This window comes from Furipterus horrens, unplaced genomic scaffold, assembly GCF_987537825.1.
Source record: "Furipterus horrens unplaced genomic scaffold, mFurHor1.1.pri manual_scaffold_7, whole genome shotgun sequence".
In the NCBI taxonomy this organism is placed as follows: domain Eukaryota; kingdom Metazoa; phylum Chordata; class Mammalia; order Chiroptera; family Furipteridae; genus Furipterus; species Furipterus horrens.
The window spans coordinates 33,758,256-33,785,481 of record NW_028327177.1 but is presented as its reverse complement, the minus strand read 5'-3'; the positions used below and the strand labels follow the sequence as shown (position 1 = coordinate 33,785,481).

The window sequence follows — 27,226 nt, the reverse complement described above, 5'->3', positions numbered from 1 at the left end:
AAGATTTGAGTTCTCAAAAAATTAGTTTTTAGGAACAATACATAAGAAGATAGAAGCAGAGGTAAGAAATGTTTCAACTACTTAATAAAATTCAATTCCTTGCCTTCTCTTTCCAATTTGCCTCTCTCTAATTACAGTAGAATAACATCATCATAATATAAAGAAGAGGGAAGAAAAGAAAGAGAAATACAGTCAGAAAAACTAAATCATGGTTTAGGCTACCTGAAGGAGTTTATAATTATACAAGAAATTATTTCATTTTATCTGGTCTTCCAAACACAAAAGCAACCTCACTTGCCAACACCTTCCTGGGAACTTTAAGAAGAAGCCAATGAGTATTTGTAGAAATTGCAAGACTAGATGTGGCGTGAGCACTAGCAGGGATGTTTCTAGAACCCTAGTCACAAATGGTAAATATTTTGCTACCCCTCTTTTCCTATTTATGCGGTCAGTCACAGAACTTCAAAAATCTATTCCCAAAATCACTTTCCAATCACTACAGTGCCAGCCAGTAGCATACAACATTTGTGTTAACTCGTGTTTTTTCTTGCCAATTTATCCTTATTCATCTGTGCCTCTGCTCAAGTCCACTAAATGTGAAAACAGAGCTGGCTAAAGGAGACACCAACTCTGGGGAGGACCTAATTCAGGGTTCTCTTTCATTTGTAAATGCTGTAGACTTTAAGAAGTCTCTTGTCAAATGGCAGTACACTTGGTTTATATTTGCAGTGTTCCTAAAGTTAGGTGTCGTTTTTTTAAATGTGCCCTCAAACATGAATTCTGCTTAGAAAGTTACATTCAGCAAGTTTTTAAAAATCCAAATCAATAAGAAATAATACACTGAAAAACACTTATTCTCCTCTTTCATCCCCAAACTGTTTCAGAAAACACCATCTCTAGTTACAATAAACGCAGAAATCATGGCATAGCTTTTCCTCTTTAACTCCAAGTACTGCTCAGCTTATGACAGATGCATTATGAAATATGACAACACGCTGCAGCAAGAAGAGGGTGAAAATAAGTCAGTGATCATTTGATGTCTTCAGAACAAAAGCTATCAAACAAGGGCTCCCACAAATAGGCTGACTGGTCCCCACCCAAACTCACACCCCAGAAGTTCAAAAACAAATTTTTATTTATTATTTTTCCTTTTTATTGAATTTATCAGGGTGACCCTGGTTAATGAAATTATACAGGTTTCAGGTGCATAATTGAATAACACATCATCTGTACACTGTATTGTGTGTTCACCAGCCCAAGCCAAGTCTTCATCCATCACCATTTATCCCCCCTACACCCTCCTCTACCTCTCCCAGTGCCCCCAAACCCAGCAATCACCACACTGTTGTCTGTGTCAAAAACAAATTTTTTAAATGTATAATACAAACTCTTTATCAACAGGCACTAAAAAAATAAGAAAAATAAAATATTCACAATTATCATTTATTGGGAAAAAAATAATAGACTGATTTTTTTGGCACATAAGTAAATTGCAAAATCAAAATATTTATATGTTCCTTACCTTGACAATATTCAAAGTTCCCTTTTTTCCGGCAGTCACCTATTACTAAACTCAGTGCTCTCCAAGTGTTTCTTTTGACAGATATCATTCTCCACCAATCGCTCTGCTAATCTCCTCTCTCTCCTTTTCTGACTGGGACAGATATTATGTTCACCAGCCCAGAGATCAATCTTTTCTATTGACAACAACAAAGGGGGAAAAAAAAACGCATATATCACAACCAGTCTGAAGTAGCACCGATCTACTTACAAGATAATACTAGACCAGTTTGTTTGCTTTAAAAAACAAATAAAGCTCTTGAAAATTTTAGAAGATTCCAAAACAAGCCCCATTTTCTCAGTTCTTTTCACTTGCTCTAAAGGACTCAATTCTCCAATCATCTGACTCAAGGCTAGATACATTCTGAACCTGACAAATCCTCTTTCCTTAAATTGGTATTAATCATATGTACATCAATACCTTAGAAGAATGTTAGATTTTACCTGCTTTGATAAAAAAAAATTAAATAAAATAATCTGTCAGATGTTATGGTTTCTTTAGAAAATACTTTGAGACCTGTTATTTTATATTTTGGAATTTTTACATGCAAATTAAATCCTGTTTAAAAGAAGTGGTCTCCATATAATTTCACTGCCCTGAAATTCAAGCATTGCTATTATTAGCTAAAATAGTCTAAAACTACTAATAATAGTAATGAATAATCTTTATGTAATCAACTAGTTTAAAAATATAAGTAACAACAATTATTGGTGGATCATTTTACCAAATGGACAAACTTCTACCACTTTATTTTTTTCCTAGAGAAATTCTAAGATTCTCATTTTCCTGCTAGATTTGGAAGATTTAGAATTCACTTTTTCATTCTTAAACATTTATTGAGTATCTATTACTCACTTGTTGCTATTACTAGCACTATCTATTATGAATAGAAAAAGTATTATTTAGTTCATATAATCTATGAAATAGAACTCTAACACAATCATATGCACATAAGGTAAGAACTAAATAAATGAAAAAAAAATAAACAGAGATTTATAAAAGCTTAGAAAAGTATTCCTAAGGCTGTTGCTATTATTTTTTAAGAGACTAAACTACTCCCTAGAAATTAAAATTAGTAAATATACTCTGATATATATATGTGTGTGTGTGTGTATATATAAATAAGCAGATTCTATTTTTTAAAAAAATTTCAATATCCCTCATATGCCACATTATAGCAGCGCAATTAGTTGTTTCTCTCTCTCATGGGTTTTTTTTTTTTTTTTTTTTTTTTTTTTGGTAAGTACAAATCCTAAAATTTGTTTGTACATATTATTATGATTTTTTAATGCAATAAAATATGAGATGGTATTATTACTGGATGGCAGCCAGGAGTCCTGGATCAGGTCTTGACTTCTACCATCTTGACTAGAAGTCAGTTTTTTCTCATTCTCTATGGCAAAAATTAAAGAAGCAATCTTTAGGAAAAATACAATACTGTACTAAGTATTTCTAAATTGGAAATTGTCTTGAAGCTCAGCAAACATCATTGAAGAAAATGAGCTGGAACAGGTAAATATTTAGTTTACATTGAATCCTAATTTCAGTAAGACAATGACCAAGATACATAGATACACATACACATATATAAATATTCAAATAATGGGGGTGGGGTTGGAGTGTGCAAGGAAGAGAGATCAGAAGTAAATACATCTAGATATTAAATATAATTATCTCGGGAAATGAAAATGAGTAACTTTCTACAGTCCTATTATTTCTAATATTTCTATTCCACAATAACGATATTTCATAGAGGGTAAACAAATGTTATTAAAAAATATAAAGAAAATGGATACTTTTCTTAGTTTCAATCATGACATCTGAAAATATTTTGTGCTTTAGCAACCATCAACAAAAGGTATCAGACAGCCTGATAAAAGTGGCCCATGCCTCTGCGTGGGCCATACTGCGTACTCTCCACTGAACAAATGAAGGAGGCCAAGCACAGTCACACCCCGTAGAGTCTCAGTCCAGGTCTTCCTTCTCAATCCTGCTAAACAGCAGAATAACATCTGGGCTTATCCATAAAAATGATGCAGTGGATCTCAGTGTTGAGGCACATACAATTACTATACAGATAAACATCCTTTAAAAGATAAACATCTCATTATAAATGACCCTCCCAGATAAAATATGCTGCCTCACTTTTTAGCTTTACTGGTGTCTATTTTAATCAAAGTATTCTGAAGTGCATGGAGAAAAAGTTGACAGGAAGATAGTGTTAAGAAATATTTTAAATGTACATGTTCATAGATTCTTAAATGTTAACATGGCATACAAACATACATTTAATTAATACACAATGTAAATCTAAAGTTACGAGAATTTTACCCTCTTGACTATTTTATATAGAGAACACATTATATCACAATCAATAGGATAACTCAAAAAGAGAGAGTGTGTTAAAGTTTAGATTTTTACAATTAACAACTTTGGAGTATTATGTATGTGCTTTATACATCCAACATATTAAATTGTCTTCCAATATGAAATAAATAAAATGAGTAATGGTAATGAGCACTATGAAATATACACCCAGATATTTGTGAGACTTATTCTACACTATAGTCTGTGTCACATTCAAATGATAATAAATTTCTCTCTCTTTAGTAATTGCTTCATTTGGAGTCGCAGCCCTCAAATTTATAAAACCTCATTATGAGAACATACTGAGACAAGTTTAAAAGCTAAACTACACCAAGAGTAGAATGCCTCAAACAATTTGTAGTTCTACAAGAGCATTATTAAAAAGGCTCAACATGTTATATTACCATGGAAATTGTGGAAAACATACATTCCCAAACAAATATTACTTTTTCTCAATGGTATGAAGTAATGAAAACCACATGTGTAAATCTGCGATCCGTGCAGTAGTTCAAGCTGCAGCTAATAGAAAATACAGAAAGTGAACTCTGCTATATAAAAGATTCTTGTTACAGAAATATAATGTGAAAACCAGATGCAGACAGAAAACCTTAATCACAGATGGGAATGTAATCACTGGCATACAGAACGCTTTTTTTGATCAGTCTTAACCATATGCACAACGTATTTATTTTCTAAGGAATGCAATAACTCGAGAAAACCTTCTATTTGAATTCAGTTAACCTCATATTTATAATGCTTTTATCTTACTCCCCCATCCCTTCATGTGTGCACTGAGCTAAGGTTTTAAAAAGAAGAGTTGTGGGCCTTGGCAAATCATTCCTGCATCAGTTTATCTTTCAAAAATTTAATAGGATGTAAAGACTACACACAACAGAATCAACCTCAAAAGAGAGCAAGCATGGTTCCCCATTACAGTGTCTCTCAATCGTGGCCAGGAATCCCTTCACTGCCCAGACACATTTCTCTAGAGAATTATATCAGCATTTAGGGGAATTTCTCCTTTAGTAAATTATATACAGTTCTTCCAGAAATGAGCCCTTAAACACACCTCTTTTTATCAACCAACCTGGACCGGATCAAACCTTAACCCTAACTTTCCTTTTTTTCCTTTCATAAAAAACATTTCACAGCAAAAATACTATTCTTTTACATTAATAAAAATACTATTAGTTTTTGGTCCCAAGGGGAACTGCCACAAAAGGAAATTGTTACGTCCTATCTGGCTTAGAAAACATTACCTTAGTAAGTACACTGGATTGTAGCTTACCTTTGTCAAGGCCTCCATGATCTCATTTATAGGACAGTTCTCCCATGTCCCCCTGATTTGAATTAGTCCACTGAGCACCATGTATGCCTCACTTTAGACTACACTCAACTTCCAACAGGAAGTGATTGGGGCATGTTATTTGGGTGTCCCTCATCATTGGTCATGTGAACTAAACTTCAATGCCCCAACTACACAAGCCTCCTTAAACTTCCATGACTACACTCATCCGGGTTTTTCCTCTCTTCTAACTTCTCCTCCCTTGATATACGCAAAGAAACACACAGTCCTTATTCTTGCCCTTTTTTGACACCCAAGACTCCCTATAACTTGGCACGAACCTGCAGCTTTCAGTCTCTGATCCACACATGCTCTTGCAGGATGCAGCTTTTGAGGAATAAACCCCATAGGATGCATCATCCCACCTTTTAGGGCTTTGTCCCCTGACCCTTTCCACAGACCGCTGCACAGCCAGCTCGGTCCTGACACTCAGGTGTCATTCAAGCGCCACTTCCTCAGAGATGATTCTCCAGCAACGCAAAATAATCTCAGCAGCAGTAGCGGCAGCACCCACATGGTTCTCTCTAACATTATTTTTTAATTGCTTCATTGCATTTAACACTAAGTAGAATCATCTTATTAATGCCTTTATTATCTGTTTCCCTCCCCCACCCCTGCACTGCAAGCTCTATGAGAGCAGGGTCTTGTCTGCTTTTCTCCCGCCTCTATTCTCCACATTTAGAAATGTACCCGGCACATGAAAAGAATGAGACAAATAAATTCCACCTAATGAAATGCTATAAAAGGCCCAATGCAACCCTCGTGGCCTTCACAGACCTTTCCCTGACCAATCCTAGGGCCCATGATTGTTTCTCTTATTTAAATTGTAAGAGCATTTACGGTCTGCTTCAGGTTGGGCAGGCAAATTTACCGGCCAGGCCTTGTTCACCTGAGTTCATTCTACACACACATATGGGCCAGTATTGGAATTACCATCTCATGCAGTGCTGTGAGGCCAGCCCCTTCGCCCACACTGATCAGGATACCACGATTAAAAGCCACAGCATAAACCCATACAACCTTCGAGAGATAAATGCATAATACATTCTAGTAGTTTGCACGCATAAACTTATCTCCCAACTGAGTTTACCAATTGCGTTTCCTATTGTAAAAAAGAGATCTCATCTTGTCCTCTGCTCATGTTCTGACCCTACCTCAATGCACGCGTTCTGTTCCAAGACCCACAAGAAAAGGAGGTGTGTTTATTCCACATTGTTCACACTGAGTGCCTAACACAGTGCCTGGCTAGCAGAAGATATTTACTCTATACAGACTGAATGAACGAAGGAATAAATGGTAACCAAATACTATCTAATCTCTCTTCAAGCCATTTCCTTTTATTGTAATAAAACATTATTTTTAAGTTCCTCAAATGTTAAAGATAAGAAGGCAGGTAACCAACCTACCACTTATTTTTAGTCAAATCGACAATGCATATGACCAACTAGTTAACAAACCAGGCAATTTAAAATAATAGGAAGCTCTTAAATAGCTCTTCTGTTACAGACATAATTTAATTTTCAAAAAATAAAATATCCTAAAATGACTGTAGCCTGCCTACACTGACCACATAGAAGCCCACTGGACGCATGCTCTGGCTGGAATGGAGTCTCAGCTCTTACACTTATCAGCTATTTGACCTTGGACATGTCACTTAACACCTCTAACCTTCAACTATATATCGCTAAAGCAGAATAACAATATCTTACCAGGATGATATGAAGATAAGAGAAAATACTGATAAAGTGCCTATTGCTGTGCCCCTGGTTCAAAAGTGTTGTTTTATCCAAGTGCTCAGTACCTACTATTTAATAGTAGGAAGGTGGAAGTACCTATTTTAATATTATGATTTAAAACATTAAAATAAAAGCATTAGGTCACTACTCAAAAATGACCTAGTGCAATCATAAGCTTTTTCCATTCTTAAAGTCACAACTTACTATTAGTGATAAAAATAAATCAGTCAACAATATTAAAATATGAGGAAAACAGCAGCAGGTCCTAAACATTTTGCAGTGAAAAAGAAAAAAATAAATATCACGAACTAATGTTTTGTGATTTGAATTTTTATTTTCCTCATCTAATTTCATCTCTGGAAGACCATAGCTAGGGGATAAGAGAAGAGAAAACCAATTATTTCCAAAGACTGATTTCTCTAAATAAAGGCATCTGTTCCATGACGGCAACTTTCACATGAAAGAAAAATGGGACTTCGAAAGTATCTCCATTCATGATTGATGGTCACATATCTAAAAAGAAAAAGAAAAGAAAAAAGAAAAAAGATATACAATTGCCCGGCTGCAAACATGGTCTGGTTGCTGCTGCTCCTTATCAGTTGATAATCTCTCTCTTTTCTTTCTTTCCTCCCTCCCTTGCTCCCCCTGCCTCAGAAACCTATAAAAATGTGGTATTCATTTATACTCTGAATAGTCACTTTTTTAAGTGCGGTGAGAAGCCCTCATAATTCTCCATTTAACTTTAGTACAATTACCACCTGCAGTCAGTGTGGCTGGCCCTGTTCAAGGGAAAAATTCCTAGGTGGTAGGATTTGAAGATTTTTCAGGAGAACAATAGAACAGAGAGGCCTGGGGGTAAGAAAATCTAGGTTCACACCTTGACCCCCCACTGGCGCAGGGTGCCCTTGGGCAAGTGAAAGAACCTCTATGGGTGATTTACAAAATGACCTCCTTCCCATGTGAGTATGAAGTAAAACAACGTGTGAACCTCCATGAAGGCCTCCAATAGGCCCCCTCCCCACACATATCTGTCTGAACTGAAGGCTGGCTGCCCTTCTGAAATCATCTCTTCAAATGGAAACCGAACCTGGAAGGAATAACAATGAGACTCTTTGCCCACTACCTCCTTCAGAGTCACAGCATGGGGGTGGGAGGTGGGGGAGTGAGATGGACCTGTCACACCATCCAGGGCCATCCCTAGTTTCAAGGCTAGTTCATCAGGCAGCAGAGCACTTGGACTCCCACACAATGTCAGAAAAGACAAGACTGGGTGTGAAGAGAAGAAGCAGGGTAAAGGGAGTAGAGTTCTGGAGGGGAAGTGCTCAGCCTGGGGGCTGGCCCAGGAAACAGATCTGGGTGGCCAAAGGAAGGAAGAGTCCCGGCAACTAAGAGATAACTTGCCGGCATGTGGCAGAGAGAAAGCTGGAAGCCACTACAATGTTTTTTAGTCTCACTGGGTCCCTGATCAAAGGGATAAAATTCCCATTCATAAATGAGCCCATACATACAATATTGTGCTTACAATTTCAGGGAGCTCATACTTCGCAAAATCACATTTGCAAACTTCAGGGGGGGAAAATAGATAAAACTAGTTAAGATGTGCATTTATGAATATGCAAGTGACTTGACCACCTCACTGTGTGCCTAGGACCAATTCTATACATGGGGGTGTTGTTTGTTTGTTTTGGTTATTGAAACTTACATGCCAAAACACAACGGCAATAAATTGTACATTCTATATGAGAAAACAACAAAAGGGAACCAAAGTGGAAAGAGACTGAGAAAAGAAACATGTTCTTGGAACCAAATTTTCATTTTCATCTTAGCAATGAATTATTTCAGTACAATATTAATAATTTGAGTTCAAGGCATGAGCTTTCAACAAATATTTTTAAAACATCAAATAGTACCCCCAACTGTTCTAGAGTCCTAATTCAAGAGGATTACAAACCAGCAGAGAAGTCTGAAACACATGGATGGAGCAAAAAGGTGGCTGTGACAAATTCGCTCTTTGAGGAAGAGAAGTCCTGAAGTCTTCAGAGTCGTTTCATCATGGACTTGGGAGAGGACGTAGTTGGTCCCCTGCCAAAAAGCGTCTTAATTAAGATGGAGGTGAGAAAGATCCAGCAAGTCTGTAGTGCTGTCTATCTTGACCACCTATGTCCCCAGATGTCAAACAGAGCCACACTGCCCATTTTGTATCTGCTCAATGAAGGAACAGCCAGAGAGGGAAGATGGTATCGGGCATCTAGAAGAGAGTAGAGGGTAGTTCCAAAGTGGCTCAGAGGGACACTAAGAAGAAGAACACGACACCTTACTGAAAGTTATGCTTCACACGTATCATCTCATGCGATTCTCACAACAACCATATGAAGTGACGTCATTACTATCCAGATGGGAATTATTTCCAGATGAAGAATGAAAGCAAAGGAGGAGGCACAACAGGCAGGAAAGCACTTGGGAACTGGGTCTTGTCACCATTCCACTTGACTGTCTCAGAGAAAAAAAGAGAGCAGTGTCATTATCTCCCAGAAAGGCGGCACCAGAAAATCTCAGGCTTAGGCTGCAGCCTCCAGCTTAACAGTGAGGGAAGCCGATACAAGATTTGCAAAAAGACTCAAGATGACCAAGGGACATACAACAAAAACTCTCTTTACAATCACCAATGCCTCTCCTTCCCCCAAAGAAACTACTGATGTCAGGTTCTGTGCACGCCTCCACAGCGGTTCTTTCTTGACTGCCTATGATTAATTTTTCTCAAGTACAACTGACAACAAAGAAAATTAAGTCTCAATGATTTCAATTCTGATAGATTTTATACAAAACCACAAATCTGGTTTAAGTTCAAAGAGTAAAAAGAATTGCCAGTGTGTTTTCATATTAAATGATACCAGACAAAACAAGGTAAAAGACCCTTATCTTGAGATACCACCATACCCTAAAGGCCCTCATATAGGTAGATTTTGTTGTTGCTGCTGTTTCTACTACCAATAACTAAAATCCCTCAAACGGGAGCCTTTAAGGACAGCATTAAGGATGTCCTTAAACATATAAAAGGAATTTATTTACTTTTCCAATGAGATCTCCGTTTAAAAAAAAAAAAGTGATCTTGTGCATGATAGCATGTATTTCATTTACTATCCGTTGATTGTAAAGTATATAAAGACAAGTTTCTATTAAACTCAATATTTTAATGCATTTTTGTTCTTTTACTTTAAAGTATATTTGAAAAGTGTCATCACATAAAGTATTTGATCTACAGATAATGCTTGGAGCTCTGTATAAATGAATGTGATTTCAAAAGTCCCTTGAAATCACTGCCCCCTCCCAGCCCCACCTTCCCAATAGTACCCAGCCCAGAGGCTAAGACACACTGGTTTTTAAGCACTGCCTCTGCTGTTTCATCAACCCCAGTTGACTTTTTACTCTCTGGTCTCTGCCTTCCCTCCTCTATATGTCAGAATTAAAAGACATTTTACAAATTATCCTATAAACAAAAGCCCAATATTTAAAATATGGCAAATAGTTAGGCTACTCTGGTGGAAAGTTAAGAGTCCAGACTGAGCCCACCTGACCACTTTTTATTCACCCACGTGGCCCAAAGCTACCTGTAAAAAGAAGGGGAACTCAGAATAGTTTGAAATCCATGCAAGGAGCTGACACACACAAGACAGGCAGGTCCTAGAGAGAGCAGTAATAAATCCTCACAACCACCATCTTTAAGGAACACCTACTATGACCATTTCCTAAAGGTCGGTGAACCACAAGGATCCCTGGGGTAGGGATATACAAGTGGCTTCCCAGAGTTCTTTCAGGAGGCTGTGACCCTATGAGCCACATGAGACTTTTTGAATCTGGGAGGAATGGGAAGGCTGCCCCTTAAACATCCCAAGTGTTCCCAAATTCTGGCAAGCTGAACCCCTGGACCCCTCCATCCTTGTTGTCAGATCTTCACCCTCTCTAACTCAACATCTATATCCAAGTTCTAATCCTCTTTCCTTTACAATGCCTCTTGCACCTGCCTCTTCCTTATCCTACAAACTGACCCTGGTCATTCTTCTACAGTATCTTACATCTAAATCGCCCAAGCTTCCTACTCACCTTAAGCCTCCAGTCTTTTCCCGCCCCCATGCCAATCCACCAGGTGATAACAATCAAACCAACTCTTCAGAAACCCATCTTCAATTGGGTAAATGGTCACCACTTGCCTGATTTTATTAAGGTCTATTTTACCATGACATCCTTTGTTCAAAAGAAGTCCACCTAGAAAATCTAATATATAAAGCAATTTGTTGTAAAAGCAAAACTATTCTGGTTTCACAGTGTTGAGAGGAAAAATGAAAGAGCCTGAATCCAATCTGGGCACTATCAGCGCCACCTCCCAACCCTGAGAGGTCCACAGGACACAGTTTTTAAAAACTCTGGCTTACTCAGAAGATAAAGCTTCCATCAAAATGCTTGACAGTTCTGATGTTTTTGTTATTTTCCAATAATCACTCCAATGTCCTTTTTGCTATAATCACATTTATTAATTTATTCTCTCTCCACCCCCACCCCAACCTACCACAATACTCTTCCTAAGGCTTTTTCTACACCCAGGCTTTGCCTTGATAAATCCTACCTGTCTCAAGACAGTTGTTTAAATTCCAACTTGCTCCCACCTCTAAAATCTCATTTACTTACTATTTCATTGGTAAATAATCACACCCTATGATCTTGTGTAACTATTTAATTTGTCCTGCATGCATTTACCATTCAGTGGGAACTGAGCTTACTGCCTGCTCAGTGTCTCCATTTAACATACGACTTTACCCATAGTAGAAATTTATTAAATATTTATTAATTTGCCTCAGATTTACAACCAAGAGTAAAATTTTAATTTTCTTTAAGATATTCTAAAAGGTGTCATTACCAGAGCTACCCAAAATGCATATGCCTTTCTTTAAAAAGATTAGCTTTAATGATTTGCTCATTTTATGCTCTTCATTTACATTTTCCTCTGATATGTTATATCCATTCCATCTGGTCAACCTAAAGCTTGACTTGAACATGTCAATGGAGATGGATCACATTTACTTTCTATTTAGACCTGAACCGACCTACCTACCCTTACTTAAACAAAAGGATAACAATTCATTATCCACATATCTTTCTACCAGAGGTCAAATGTGAATCTTGTTTCTAAATAAATCTAGCTAGAGATGAGAATGAAAATAATGTGACAGGTAGGCAAAGGGGCTGGGTAGTAAAGAATACTTGTCTGACACATGATAAAAGTTAGCCAATTTTAACACTCACTTAAAAAGAACACTTTCACAGGAAAGGATTACTATGTTAGTCTGATCAGCACCACAGTTCCACTCCCAATATCATCTGCTGTTCTTCCCAGCTGTGTTTGCTCATCACTGTGTACATAACATATGCATAGATTCATAAAATAAACTAGCAGTCTTTCATAACCTGTTTTACAGCTCACATCTTCTTATATCTTGAGGTTAGGGAAAGGAGTACAGTACATCTTGTTTTAACCAAACAGACAAACCAACTTCCTAAGACTTGGTGTTTAAAGCACAACTTGCATCCTGCTTCCAACATCCACTGAAGGATGATGTCCCAATTTCTAAAATCCTGCTTGCCAAACCTAATGTGCATTTGAAATGCTCTCTGCAATGCTGCTAACTCCCTGGCACCACAACTCTGTGTCAGCACTGGCAAGTACCATTATATATCTATTCAATACTTTCCTAAAATCTGTCTGACCTCCTACCCGACAGACACCAGGTAGAGTCCCCACAAGATGTTGTAGAAGGGGCCTCCTCAATACTCTCTCTAAGGGCCTCTTACAGCTAGTTTTCTCTCCTGGTGCTCTAATAGACCCGGCTACAACTAGCTCACCACTGTTTTGGCAATGTTTCCTCCCATTATTAGTGGTCCCTAGCTTGAGCTTTTTAAGACAAACTGTTATTACATCTCATGGTAATATTTTCTCTAATATTTCTCTAAGGTAATATTCAACCCAGTCAAGTCAGGTACCAACTAAGAGCTCCCTACATATGTATTTTAAGGCATTCTCCTTTGTGGCAAAGAACTTCCAACTTGACCTCCCAGTGAACTTTGAATGCCAGTGCAAAACTCTTCTACAGCCCATGAAGCAACAGTGATTCTTATGGTTTTCATTTCTAAATGACAGATGAAAATAACATAACTTCCAAGTCCTGTCAATTGCAGATATTCCTAAAAAAACAGTACAACTTTCTACTGCCATCCTGGATGATTACAGAGTGCTCAACTTGATCAAATCACAAATATAAGAATGTAATAGTTCCTAAGTTGCAAAGAAATTCAGCCCAGGTTCATTAAAAACAATTTCACAAATTAGTATTGAATTTTTAATAATGTCTATAATTTTTACCAACTAAAGAAAAGTACAAAATCAAACTGTTATTGGTAATAATTAGACTTTTTAAGTATTTCCAGAAGCAATAGCAGACTTTCTTCAGACAATGCAGTAGGACAATTTTCCAGTCTTCCTTATTTAAGAACTGATTCTTAGCCAAATAATAATGTGCCCATATTCATTTAAATAAGTTGTTACTTACCAGGTTATCTCAAAAATGATTTAAAGAGGTCATTTTCTAAATATCCAAGTGAGTTAGGTCCAAACTGCGAACCTACGGTGAACACATGATAAGCACAGCCAATCACCACCACGCTTTAACCAGAGCCCATCATGCCTGCCCCTAGGCACCAAATTCATCTTCCCCGGCAACTATGAAGTGAAAACATAACGGTTATTTTCCTTGAGCAAAGCCTAAAAATCTTTTGTTACTTCTCATTGTTTAAACAGGTCCATTCCTCCATCACTCACCTCTGAAAAAGGTATAGTAACAAGTAAAATTGCAGGCAAGCATCTAAGGTCCAGGATGGCTATGGAAGAAAAAACGGCTCCCTATTCCCAATGTCACTTCTCTACAATGGAGAATGGTGGAAAGATAATAATGTTCTACGCCGAACCCATTCCCCAGTTATATGGAAACTAGTAACATCCCAACTCAGAATTTAAAATATAAATAAGGATTTATCTGCATTCGCCTAACCATGGGAAATTCCTGAAAGCCTACTCCCAGTATTGTATATAGACTCATACATATTCAAGTTGAGAAGCCTGTCATTGTGTGTGCCCATCATTTTACTTCTGAAGAGGTCATCCGAGAGCTAGAATGCACCCCAGGCCACCCAGCAAAAGTCAGTGACTGAACTGGAAAGGGAACCCCAGTGTAACTATTAGTCAGAGGAATGCAGACACACCAGGTCCGTGTTTATATAATACAAAGAGTGCTTTACACTACGTAACTATAATAACAAACTCAAAATGATGTAGAATCTCTCTCCTCCTGTCTTAAGAAGTGACCAGAATGTTGAACCTGGCTGATTAGGAGGATGCCGAGATGAAGACAAGCCAGTGGACTAAGGACACTGGGCAGAAGACAGCTCCAGATTGCTGAATGAGAGATCAAGAAAAGGAAACAGACTGATTTCTCATGGCTTCAGCCCAGTGTAGAAAGGTGGTATTTTCACAAGGGAACTGAATTTAGTAACAGAACAGCCGGAGTTCGGAAGTATTGAGGGATATAAACCAGCACACACTTGGGTGTATTCAAGGATATCCATCAGCTAGTGGCCAACTCTATTTCCTAAGTTGGGGGTGTAGATCATAGCTGCTAAGGAGAATATTAAGCCAGGTATTCAAAAGTATAAAACCTTAATTATTAGAATTTGGGAACAAAGCAGGTCGTCAACTTTGGGAACACAAGAACATTTTAGTTTTCCATCGGGGCAAAAAATCCAAGCCAGAAGAGCAACGGGAGCCAAAGTCTTAGCGTGAGGGACTAGGGCTCTTTGAAAATCTGAAAATGAAATGCTGATTAATCATTTACTTAAAATCAGTGATGACAATGTATGTGAAGGTTAACTCCAGGCTCATAGTAATAAGCCTCTTAATATTTGTCAGTTCCTCTGCTCTCTCCCAAGACTAACAACTAGGTGACAGACCTTGAAAGCCAGGAGACAGGAGCCACTCAGAAGTGGTCTATGCCCCAGGTGTTAAAAGATGAATGAATCTAGTCAATCAGTGGTGCTTACATCGTTAGACAAACAATGAGGAAACTTTGCATTTGTCCCCTTCCTCCACATTCCACCAGATTTATATTCTAAATGACCTATTCAGCCGAATACTAATTTTCCTTAGAGATCTCAACCAATAGGAAACTATGAAAACAAACACCTCCTTTATTTCTTCATGAGTAACATTATACAGTAATCTCAATTAGAACTATCAAAGCAGGGGGACATTAAAAAGTTCTGAGTCAGTGAAAACGCCAGTGGTTCTAAGCAGCAGTTATGGTTTTAAACTTTTTCAAACAGAAGGGTCTCTCATACCTTACACTTCAACCTGGGCTATTACTTGTATCAGTATGAAGAGCCTGGGCATCACTTCATTAAGAGTGAACATTTTGAAAAGAGTCCCCAAAAGCTCTCCCCTGTTGACGCCATATAAGGTATTGAGGCTTCAACACTGAATGTGGCTTCAGCACAAACAACTCATTAGAACACCATATGCCAAATGATGGAGTTGTATCTGTGAAATAAACTTCCTGACACAGACATGTGACTCAGCACGATTTCTTGAGGGTGCCGAAGTCATTGGTGCTTTACCAGGGAATATGTCCCCATGGCTGCCCAGGTCACTGAAAGATATGTTAACACAACATGCCACAATATGGCTTCAAATCAGAGATTCCTTAAAGCATTATTCTTTGGTTGGCTACATATATGTAATGACAAGAACACACTCAATACAGGGTGAGGCAAAAGTAGGTTTATATTTGTTTGTATGGAAAATATACAATAATTATTGAATAATTTAAATAATAATACAAGAACAAACTCTGTTTAGCATACTTGGAACTGTAAACCCACTTTTGCCCCACCCTGTATTGTTCTTCAAACTACTTCTTCTTTTGAGTTGGTGTTTCAAAAGAAACACTGCATTTGTTAATCTGATATGCTAATATATCACAATGTCTGTCTTCTCATTCATCCATTCTGCAGATATTTTGGGTGTATATGCAAAAAGTGTGTCTGTCAATTCAAGTGTGAAGCCACAAGCTAAACAGCCTCTAATTGATCCTAAGCAGTGATCACATCTCACCTTGGACAAATTCCTATAAACACAAATCAACTCAACTGCAACTGTGGATACAGTTAAATTTGAACCTGATCCAAATTTTATCAGTCTTCTACCTTAATTCTCTATGCCCAGTTTCAAATAGATTGCACTGCCATTTTTACCATAAGAATGAAGCATTATTTATATTGATTATTTAAGATGTGTTAGTTTTCTTCCTAATTAATCCTGGATGACATAAAAAGAACATGTCTTTCCTACAAATTTCACTAGTAAAATGCATCTAATTTTTTCTCTAATATGGTACTTTCTCTGTCCATAGAACTTATTTGATTAGCAGGAGTATAGAAGCTAAAGCTTTTGTATGCAGGCACTCAAGCATAATTTAATCATTTTACTTAAGCATGAAAAAATTATTCTGAAAGCTCTGTTAGGTAAAAATATCCCTTATTAGTTTAAACTTACATTTGCAGGTGTAGCAAAGGTAAAATAAATAACAGGATGCTCAGTATGCAATGGAACAGTGTTAACTTTGTTATAATAGTTGGCAGTAAGTTTTAAAAAAACATAGTATTAGAAAGTGTAAGGAATAACTACCTCATTTTAAATAAACACATTATTTTAAAATTTTTTGTGCAAACCCTTTTTATACTACCAGATTTTCACCTATGGAAATGTCTTTCACAGTCAAACAAGATGAGATTCTAATTACATAATACCATTTATCTGCTGAGGATAAAAGTGCCAACAAATGAAAATGCACATTAGGCAAGAGAATGTCAAAAAAAAAAAAGATAATTGTCTTTTTTTCTTCTTTTTTTTTTTTTTTTTTTTTTTTGGATTTTTTTTTTTTAAATAACCCACTCACATTAACAAAAGACTGCAGTGGCTTCCAAATTATAGGTTGTTATTTTTAGTAGAAGTAGTTCAATATTCATATTGGAGCAGATGTAGCAGTTTAACAAAACAGCTCTTCAAATCCTGCACAAATTGAAAACAGGAAAACTGATTGCATTTTCTCTTATCACTTTCCTTTTCTGAATTGACACTTTTGGCCTCCTGAAAATTTACACATGGCTTTCATCTCAAAAGCACCTGCTGATCAAACAGAAACCTAAATTTTCATGAAAATGGTATAAAGCACTAGTTTTGTTCTAAATGCTATAAAGGGCATCAGTTGCCTACTTGATGGCAGTAATTGCTGTGTATAAGGCACGCTCATAATAGTTTTATATTTTCATTAAACTTTTAAAAATTATATTATGTTTTTTCTAGTTTTTTATATACTCACTTTTGTATAATTCATATTTCTTTTGATTCAATGTCTGCCTAATATTTAGTTTTATTATGCAAAGACTAAGCAAAGTGTATTGAAAGGTAAATTACACTAAGAAGGTAACAAATACATATTTTTCTGTCTCTGCTTCAAATACACATATATTTATCTTTATATATTACTGTCTATGCATGCAGGGTGTAGCTAAAGTAGGTGTATAGTTGCAAATACAAGGAACAGAGTTTATTCTTGCATTATTATTAATTATTGCATTATTTTCTATATGAACAACTGTACACCTACTTTTGCCCAACCTTGCATATACATTCTATTTTTTAATTCCACCCACCAAAAGAAAACAAGAAATAGAAAGTCAAAGTCAGTTCCTATTTTGGAAGGGGACTTACTCATTCTTTTATCAGATATAGATTTAGCAGGTGCTTGGCTGTTCGAGTACCCCAGACTGGGGAAGAACAGATGTCACCCACCACAAACTGGTAGACATTTAAATGATGTTACCAACTACTCACTGTACATACTACCAGAGAAGGTAAAGGGCAATCTTGAAAATGGGATTTATACATAAAATATACAAGATTGGTAGCTAGGCTGCTTCTCAGATTTTTAAATAAAATTGCTCCAATGTTGTCCTGTAACACACAACTCTGGGTAAGATTAAAGATGTTCCTAAAACATTCTATCTGTTAGTTTTTCAGCCAGCAGAAGTCTACCCCTTCTGAAGGATTCCAGACTGTCCATTCCAATTCTGCCTGGGTGATAAGGTAACCTGAAGGCAGAAATGACATACAGTAATATATGTGCCACTCTGGCCAGTTGGTCTGCAAATTTCAGTGTTTGACCATGCTCACTGAGGCAACAACAAACCTGAAATGTCAATATGTTCAGTCAATGGAAGTGAAATAATGGGACTCTATTGTCTTACCCAATGGATCTGTGCTGTCAACAAGAAAATATGCCCCCTCGCTTTAAACAAATGTTAATTAAGCTGGATCATATTTACCTAAGAAAACACCTATCTTGACAAGGTGTAGGAGGCAAAACAATCATTTTTCCACTTTTACCCAATTTAAGAACCTTCTAAAGTTAATACTATAATCTTTTAAAATACACTCATGAGTCAATAAAACATTTTTATTCTTTTTTTAAGCCAACTCCAAGGAAAAATTTCCATGATTCAAATTCAAAATACAAATCTACCTAGACTCAGAGTGACTTCTTTTTCTCCAGACCAAGTTGAAACCACACTATAAAATCAACTAATTTTATATTAAAAGTAGGCTTCATTTGCTTTCCTCACTCATTCAAGTATGTTAGCATCAAATCATCACTTTTTCAAAACAAGCCACACGAAATCAAATGCAAATGATCAATTCCAAAAGCCTCTACCCCTTTTTCTGAGTTTGTCAATCCCACAAATAAGGGGTAATGAAACTCCTGTTAAAATCAGGGAGGTGGTGCTGAGAAGAGAAGAGGGTGGAGGTGAAGAGGAAATAAGACATTTAAGTCATTCAGATTTTGCATAAGTTCTATGGCCCTCCCTTGCACCAGAAGAGAAATGGTCTCACCTTAAAATAAAAATGACTAATCAAGTTATTAAGCAGCTTCTTCTCTCCCCTCTTCATGGAGAGGCTTCAGTGTCCAGTCAATAACTAATCTATTGTTCTCCTTTATCGAGTCTCTTTAAACCTATTCAGACTGGCAAAACTAAACCCAATTAAAGATAAGGCTCTCTGGTAATCTCACCTTGGTGTGTCCAGTCTGGATAGCAGAGGTGATGGGAGATAGCGGCCAGGCCAGGACTGATGTCTCCTCCTCACCCATACAACAAAAGGCAGATTTCTCTTTCTCCCTCTGCTAATCTTTAAATGTAAATTCTCTCTGCCAGCTAAGAGGAGCGACAGATAACATGTTACATCTTCACTTCTCCTGTTCTTATCGACTTCTGAATCATTTGGAAAGGGAGAGAGGGAAAGAGAAAATCAGCCTCCCGGTGCCCCCCCCCCCCTCCTTCCCACCCCTCCCACCTCCCCTCTCGCCTCCCCTCCCTGTTCATTGGAGATTACCTTCTGGCAAAGGACAGCGAGAGAGGCAACGCAGCCGAGGCAGCACCCAGACCCTGGCTTTGTATTCATTAAACACACATCGGAGCTTATCAGAAGTAAAAGGCTTGTCAGGATGGCACATTGTGTGTGAGTGAGTGTGTGAGCGCAGGAGGGAGAGGAGAGAAGCCAACGTGCATCAGGGTGATTACAATATCAGCAGGGCCCAGATGGAGGCAGGAAAATAAACAGAGGGTGCGTGTAAGACAGAGCAGGAGAGAGAGGAAAGTAAGGGGAGAGAAGAGACACAGACTGTTAGAAAAAAACCTGAAGGAATAACAGCGGGGAGGGGGCGGTCAGGCCCCAGGATGGGAGTGGTAAGTGGGGGTACCTTGGAGGTACCCCACGGCTGAATGAGAATGCAGAGCTGGGGATCCCCTGAATTCCCAAATCTGTCCCTACTCTGAAAAAAAGACAGGAATTCAGACTAGCAAACTGGATTTCCCTGCTCCGGGGCTAGCCTGAGAACATTCTGGAGGTTCTGTCAAGGTCAGAGGGGCATTAAGAGCTCTCTCAAGGCAGAGCATAACAATGAGACATCCACTGTCTTACCTGCATCCAAACAGCCACAATTTGCAAAACAAACCTAGTTGAGTCCTCAGAGCAGTTACACAGCCTTGAAGACCAACCTCAAGTGGGAGTTCTTGTCCCTTTCTTTGCTGACCCCAATATCCCTAGATTACACACGTACCCACACACCCCTCCCACACAAAAACCCAAGACAGAGATGGATACAGGCAGCTATTAAACATCTCCTTTCCTTGGGCTTTAACGTGTCCCAGCAAAAGACTGGTGCTTCCAGCATCCCTGTGATAAAAGGGGCCACTTGTGATTGGCAGCTACAGGTGACTCCTGTAGACATCTGCTCCACCTCCAGAAATTGTGTTGAGGAGGAGGTTCCTTCTGTGTACATCTCAGAGTCTATTTCAGAGGTGGGAATTTGAGATTGATGCAATCAATCTCTGCTTGAGCTACCTCACAGCTCTTCACCCACCCAGAGCCTAAGAGTCAATCAGAGAGCAAGCCTAGCTAAGGCTTGTCCATCAGACCAAAATTCACCCTGCGCCCCAGGAGGGCTAGGAGGGAGATACAACTGGGTAGTACTAGGAGCCCCTTTTCACTTTTAAATACAGCCATCAGACAAGCTGAATACGTGATCAGATTCTGAACTGAGTGCAGATAATTTAGCAAAGGTTGCTTTATTGGAGAGAGAGGGAGTATTTGGTTAAGAAGCTCTGGGCGTAGTACGAAGAGGGAGTTTAGAATGAAGCAACCAGCAAACTGCCTAATTGCTCATGGCACATGGTGACACTAGGGGTTATAAAACAATTTATTCATGGGGTCTCAATACAAAGAGACAAAAATGATAGGGGTGAGGGGGGCAATGCTAGTGAGTAGGAAAAAAAGACAGGAGCCAGAGAGTGGCCTCACAGAGGAGACAAATTGGAGAAAGTCCTTTGGAAAACGAGAAGCATTCTTTAATCAAGTACTCCCCTCCAAAACACTTAGCCAAACACCGATTTTAGGTGTAGTGGATTCGCGTCCCTCCTCCACCATGCTCCTACCCCAAGAAAAGTATGAAGGAAAGTTTGACAGGTAAGGCAAAGTGAAAAAAGCTGGGCATAGGTGGGGGAAGGGCATGTGTGAAAAATCTTTGCAATGAATGTGAGATAAAAGGGATCTGCCAGGATCCTCTACTAATCCAATAATATGGACAAGTGGTATCACTGAGATGAATACAGGATACTTCTTCAAGTCTTCAAAAAGTGATCATTTTAAAAAGTATCATTTTAGTTCTCATGAAAGGTTACCTTTCTCTTTTTCTAACCAAATCCAACCACACATACCTTCCCCTTTATTACATTTTAGTTAGATCCATTCAGACACAGACTACATGCAAATGCCTATAAATCCAATGCCACTCTAGGAAGAAAAATATACAATTTACAAATGCCCACTGGTTTTTCCATTTCACATTCTTTGAAAAAATGCTATTAAAAAAAAAAAATCCAGTACTTTCAAATCCAGAAAAGGCTGACATATTTTTTCTTTTAAAAGCATCAAAACACTGAAGACATAAAGACAACTGTGCAAAAGCTAATCTGCCAATGTTCCCATTTTGTAGAGGCACAATATTTCTATTACTACCTTGTTTGTTCATTGACTTTTGACTCACAGTTACAGAAAAGATCAACCAATTCTCAAATGGGAAGAATTCATGACTCCTTTCCAAAGCAAATACTTTACTGCTAAGCTTTCGAGATATATATATATATATGTAAAGCAATATAATAATCAAAAACTATAATCACAGAATAAGTGTACAACAGAAAGTGGTTTCTATAATCACAGCTGTCTTGAAGTCCAGGCTGGTGACTAGAAATCTTAATTGCAACTAGTTCTTTTTGTAATAACAGGTTACCTTACTATAAAAGCAAGAAGTCCATCTGCCCCAGGCAGATAAGTTTTGAAGCATTAATGCAGATAAAAATCTAGTTTTTTTTTTCTTTCTTTGAGTATGTGAATTCTAGTGTGCTATAATGTGAGAATTCCAACATATGACCATTATGGCACAATATCTCATTGCTCAGCTTGTCATTATTTCATTTGTAATTCTTATGTTAATTATGTTCATAATTACTATAAACAGATGTGGTAGACATCCATGTGACCTTTTATTGAGGAATGAATTCCTCACTATTTTACTATAATTTCTCATTTATGTGAAACTGAAATGCAGAAAGAAAGCCTTTCTAATTTTCTGATGTTTTATACACATAAGTTAAAGCAAGACCTAACTTCTCCGTCATCTTCATTCCAAAATATTAGAATATTCTTAACATTTAAGCAGCTTTACAGCATATTTTAAAATTGCACAGTGTCCCTCACGGCTCATTACTATGGATGCCAAACAAAGGCTAGCATCCGTCTCTAAGTTGTTTGTCTTTTTTTTTAATATCAAAGGTTAATGCAGCAGAATTGTGCTTCAAAAACAAGTGCCTAGCACCTATGCAGCGATTTACTCATTCATAACTCAACCATCACCCTCTTTACATAAAACACACTTACAATAAAATCAGTATGGATTTCATTAGCTGAAAACCTCCTCGAATTTCATTTCTTTGGCCCTAATCTATAATTAGTGTGGACAGACAGGTGCAAACCCTTCTCTTCTACAGATGGCTACTGGAAATGGTGCAAAGTAGCTCCTTCTGTTTAAACAACACAGAGATAACCTGCTCTGTCTTATCACTTACAATTACCTCCATTAAACTGAACTAATGTTTGGTTTAATAAAATGTTCACTGTTCTTTAAACATTATTTAGGAACTCTTATATTAATGGCTGTAAAAAATTGAAGTTGGAAGGTATCTCTTTAGATAATAACTTATGCTGGATAAAATGTTCCAGTAATAGTTCACAAATGTGTCTTAGTTGATTTAATTTTTGGTAGTTATTTTGCATAAATAGGGTCAACTGTAATATGTTTTAAAGGCATTTAGAATACTTTAACAAGTATAGTGGGACAAACTTAACATTTTCCTGAGGATTAGAAGTATAAAGGATTTATTTTTTTTCTTATAGATTTTAACTTATTAGACTATATAACTTAAAATCCTAGATTGTTTTCAAATATATTTGTTAACCTAATTTTATGTATTTGCTTAACTTCTTATAGGTTATTCTGAAAGTTGTATGAGTTCATCATTTTAAGGCACATTGAAAAAATTAACTACCAATGTAAGTGCACTCTGTGAGAACATGGTTAAAAATAGCTCTACTCCATAATAAATAATTTCTATAAAGCCAAAGATCACTTCTTCCTGCTTCTGCTATCAATAAAGTCTATGGAATGCTATATGATTAATAAGGTATATATAAAACAAAGAACTTTTACATGCCCAAAGAGCTACAAATAAATATCTTTTCTCATTGAACTTATATAACTTACAGTAATAGACTCTAGTAAAATGCAACTGACTCATTTTTTTCACATGCAAATCCTGCAGGTGCCAATTTTTCAGACTGCTTTACTATGAAGGGCTATGTTGCCTGCATAAATCCTCAATGAAGAAGGCTTTGCATTCAGTGCCTGTCAGTTGATGTTCATATCAAAGAAGTGAGAAACAGGATTTGACAGTGAAGAATGTCCTAAACTGACAACCACTGACCAGCATTCCTATTGGAAGCATTGCTTTCTCGTGATCCCTTTTCAACGTGTAAAAAAAAAAAGTTTCTTTTTTTTTTTTTTTGCTAAGCTTCTACTTTACAATAAAATAAATGATAATGGCACTTTACATTTGTGTACTTCTTTGCAAACTTTGAAGTGCTCTTTTTATCTGCAAATATTTAGACTAACAGTCTCAATGAAACAGCTCATCATCAAGTACTAGCATCAAGAGCAATATTTTACTTTTCTTTAGAAAGGGAAAATTGTAAAAATATTAAAAAGCTGCTTGTCCTGTAGCTGCAACACATACTCTATTTCCAGCACCTTGCAAATAATAGTGCAGTTTGCATTGTATTGCACGTAGAATGCTTCTTATCAAAAAGGCGCTTTAAGGATCATTTTAAAATCAAATTATTAACAGGTATTACTGGGTCACGGATATTTTTAGGTATGAAACCGGACACTGGAGAAACTACATACTCAAATTCTCCCACTCAATATTTAGCTTTTCAAATAAAGTGACTGTTATCTAACTGGTTTACAATTAAATTAATGCTTAAACAAAGATTTTTAATATAAAATGCTTCTCTTAGTATAATCTTACAGTCATTTTCCATGCACCCAGAATAACACTGATCCCTTGGTTATTTGGTTGGAATTTTGTCTTTGAAAGAATAAACCAAGGAAATACCAAACACTAAATGCAGTACATATAAAGCAAAGATAGACTTCAACTTCCTCAACATCCATCCTAGCTGCAAAAAAAGCCTGGGTTAAACTGAGATTCCATAATTAACAGTGGGCAAGACCTCCCTTAAAAAATTACAATCCATAAAAGAAAAGAAAGAAGAAAGAAAAAGAAATCAGATAGTCCCATCTATGTTACCTGAAAGCCCCATGATGTTAAAATTAGACTACATTTTAAAGCTAAACAAGGTAGGGAAATCCATAGAATTATGAATTTGCTTCTGTTTGTACACATCACAGCAGACATAAACACCCAGGTTGGGGCTATGCTGGTTTAAGAAACAATGGTGTTTGTCAACCTTTGCTAAGGGACTGTGTGAGAGGAGAAACTGGGCACAACAGAATACTCACATGGTCAAGGCAAAATGCTGCAATCAACTAAAAGGAAGCCCCCAACACTAATAAACCATTTATCACAGAGAAGCCGGTCAATTTGTATTCTAGTGAGTGTGGACTCGATGGGCACAGACCCAGTTCCACTCTGTTCTATGCAAAGGGAGGGGTATGATAATAAAAGCCACTGAGCACCCTTAAAAATGGTACAGGTGTTTAAAAGGAGACTAGGAGGGGGAAAAAACAGAAACAAAAAACCCTGTAAAACAGATTTCAGTTCACACAGAAGGTAAAAAGAAAATGCTTTGGTCAGCAACCCGACCTTTATCAGGGGATAAATCAATTCGCTGCAGCTGTGGACAGCCATTTATATATAGGCCCTGGGCAGATTAATTAAGGGGAGGGAAGTTAAAAATTCAAGGGGGCTCAGAGTTACATTAAGTACATGAAGTTGGTCTGAGGTGGCCTCTCCAACTCTCCTGGTCTTCACTACCTCGCCATAGCCTTGGTGACTGGTCAGCAAAATCTCCTCCACGGGGAATATTAGCTATTCCTTAAAGTGGCATTTTGCAGATTCCCTCAGGAAGCAACAGCCAGGCTGGAGCACAGTGGGATTTGAGGTGGCCAATCTTGAAGAAAAGCCATGCTCAAAGGATTTCTCCATTATGCTTTGCAAGGAATAAGGAGACCAAGGGCTACAAAATTCCCCAGACAATCCTCCGAACTGAAAGACGCAACGGGTTAGAGGAGAGTTTAATTTTAGTAAGTCTTGGTTCACATCCCACTTCGCGTAATCATAGTACTAAAACTTTTCTACGGGTTGACCGCTCTTACAAAACAAACAAATGAACAAACAAACAAAGAAATGGATTTAAGCGCCTGGTGCCGAGATAACCGTATTTGCTTAAGGCGTCTTACTTAGCCAACGCTAGGTCCACCCGGGAGAGGGGTCTGGGTGCGCCAACCACCCCAGTCCTTTCAGGTTCGCAAAGAGAGCGGTGGGCAGCAGGGCCCGGCGCACTTCTCCACGGGGTTAGGAGGCTATACCAAACAGGTTTCTGGAAACCGAAAAAAATCCCCCGGACGCGGCTCCCCCTCTGGGCTCTTCCGGGAGGGAGCTGCTCCCAGATCAGGACAGGCGGGCACCGCGTCGGGGCTGGAACCAGAACACCCACAAGGGCCAGGGCGGCGGAACCCCGGAGTGCACAGAAGTCAGGGCAGGAGCGATGCTGCCCACGAAGCGCCAGCAGTGAAGTCCCGGAACCGTCCCGGCCGAGAGGTGCTCAGGTCCCGGCCGCCGGCCGCCCACCGAAGGGCTTACAACACCAGCACCCCAAACGCCTAGAAGTAACAGGGGAAGTTCTCAGACAGGCTCAGAGCTCCTGAATGCCGCTAACAAGACCCCGACCCTAGTCGCAGGCTGTTCTCAAAGTTAAGATTCCGCTCTCCTACTCTCAGAGCTAAATTTTCACCATCTAAATGAGCCTTTCCCTTCCAGATTAAAAAAACAAAACAAAACAAAAAACACGATGCGGGCTTAGGGCCACCTGCCAAAATGCACCGTGGGCACCCTGACCAGTGGTTTTGTCGGGATGGGGGAGGGGGGAAGACCATGAAGGATCTTTCTGCTTACACATCGTGACCATGGAGAGGAAAGAAAAATTATTTTTTCTAATGCCAATGGGCTAAATCTAAGAGTGCAAACTGCATCCTTGGCTGTGACGCGTGAAGTTCAGAGTCATTGAAGATTGAAGGCACCCACGGTGCTCCCCTTTATCCTGCTCCGCAGTCTTACCCTAGTTAAGCGACAAGTACAGTCTGAAGGCTCTCAGCCTAATAATCCAAATGAAGATGACGGCCATCAGAATAATAGTAATGGCCAAGGGCCAGTCCCCACCGCCCGCCCGCCAGTCCAGCCCTCCCGCGGACACTTACACTGCACAGGGTCGGAGAGTCCCACCATCCGCCACGGGCTCCGATCTGCAAATAAAACTTCCCGTAGTCTCGGCCAGCCCGCGGGTCCAGGGGGCGAGGGCGCTGCGCCGCTTACACCGCGAGACCAGAGTATCCGCGGCCACTCGCCCACGCGCGCTCACCACGAGGCCGCGGAGTCCCGGCGCGGAGCGCCTGCAGCCGCCAGGTACTGCGCACGGCGAGCTGCGGGCAAAAAGCCCGGGGTCTGGGACGTCAGCCAAACGCAGCCTCCACGCAGAACCCTACACTTGCGGAGCTCCGCTACCCTGCTCCCGTGTCCCTCCCTCCGCTTTTCTGTTGTTGCTGCTGTGGCAGACAAATGTAATGTGGGGCGCAGGGATTGCCACTGTCACTGGCGGCGTCTGCGTCTGCCTCGCCCGCCCTCGCTCACTCTTGAGGAAGGCGACGC

At 38.7% G+C, this 27,226-nt stretch overlaps 1 protein-coding gene across 2 annotated transcripts in view; it reads right to left on the bottom strand.

The window, feature by feature from the left end:
- RUNX1T1 (RUNX1 partner transcriptional co-repressor 1) overlaps positions 1-26,963 on the bottom strand; it is a 141,685-nt gene extending 114,722 nt beyond the window's left edge. The window contains exon 1 of one of the 2 annotated variants that reach the window (XM_090283572.1): positions 26,779-26,963. In XM_090283572.1, the coding sequence (XP_090139698.1) occupies positions 26,779-26,806 (28 nt within the window). In that variant the 5' untranslated portion in view covers positions 26,807-26,963. Of the gene's footprint in view, positions 1-1,522; positions 1,685-26,778 lie in introns of those variants that run through there. The other variant, XM_090283576.1, reaches the window with a different exon arrangement.
- Positions 26,964-27,226: the final 263 nt, after the last annotated feature.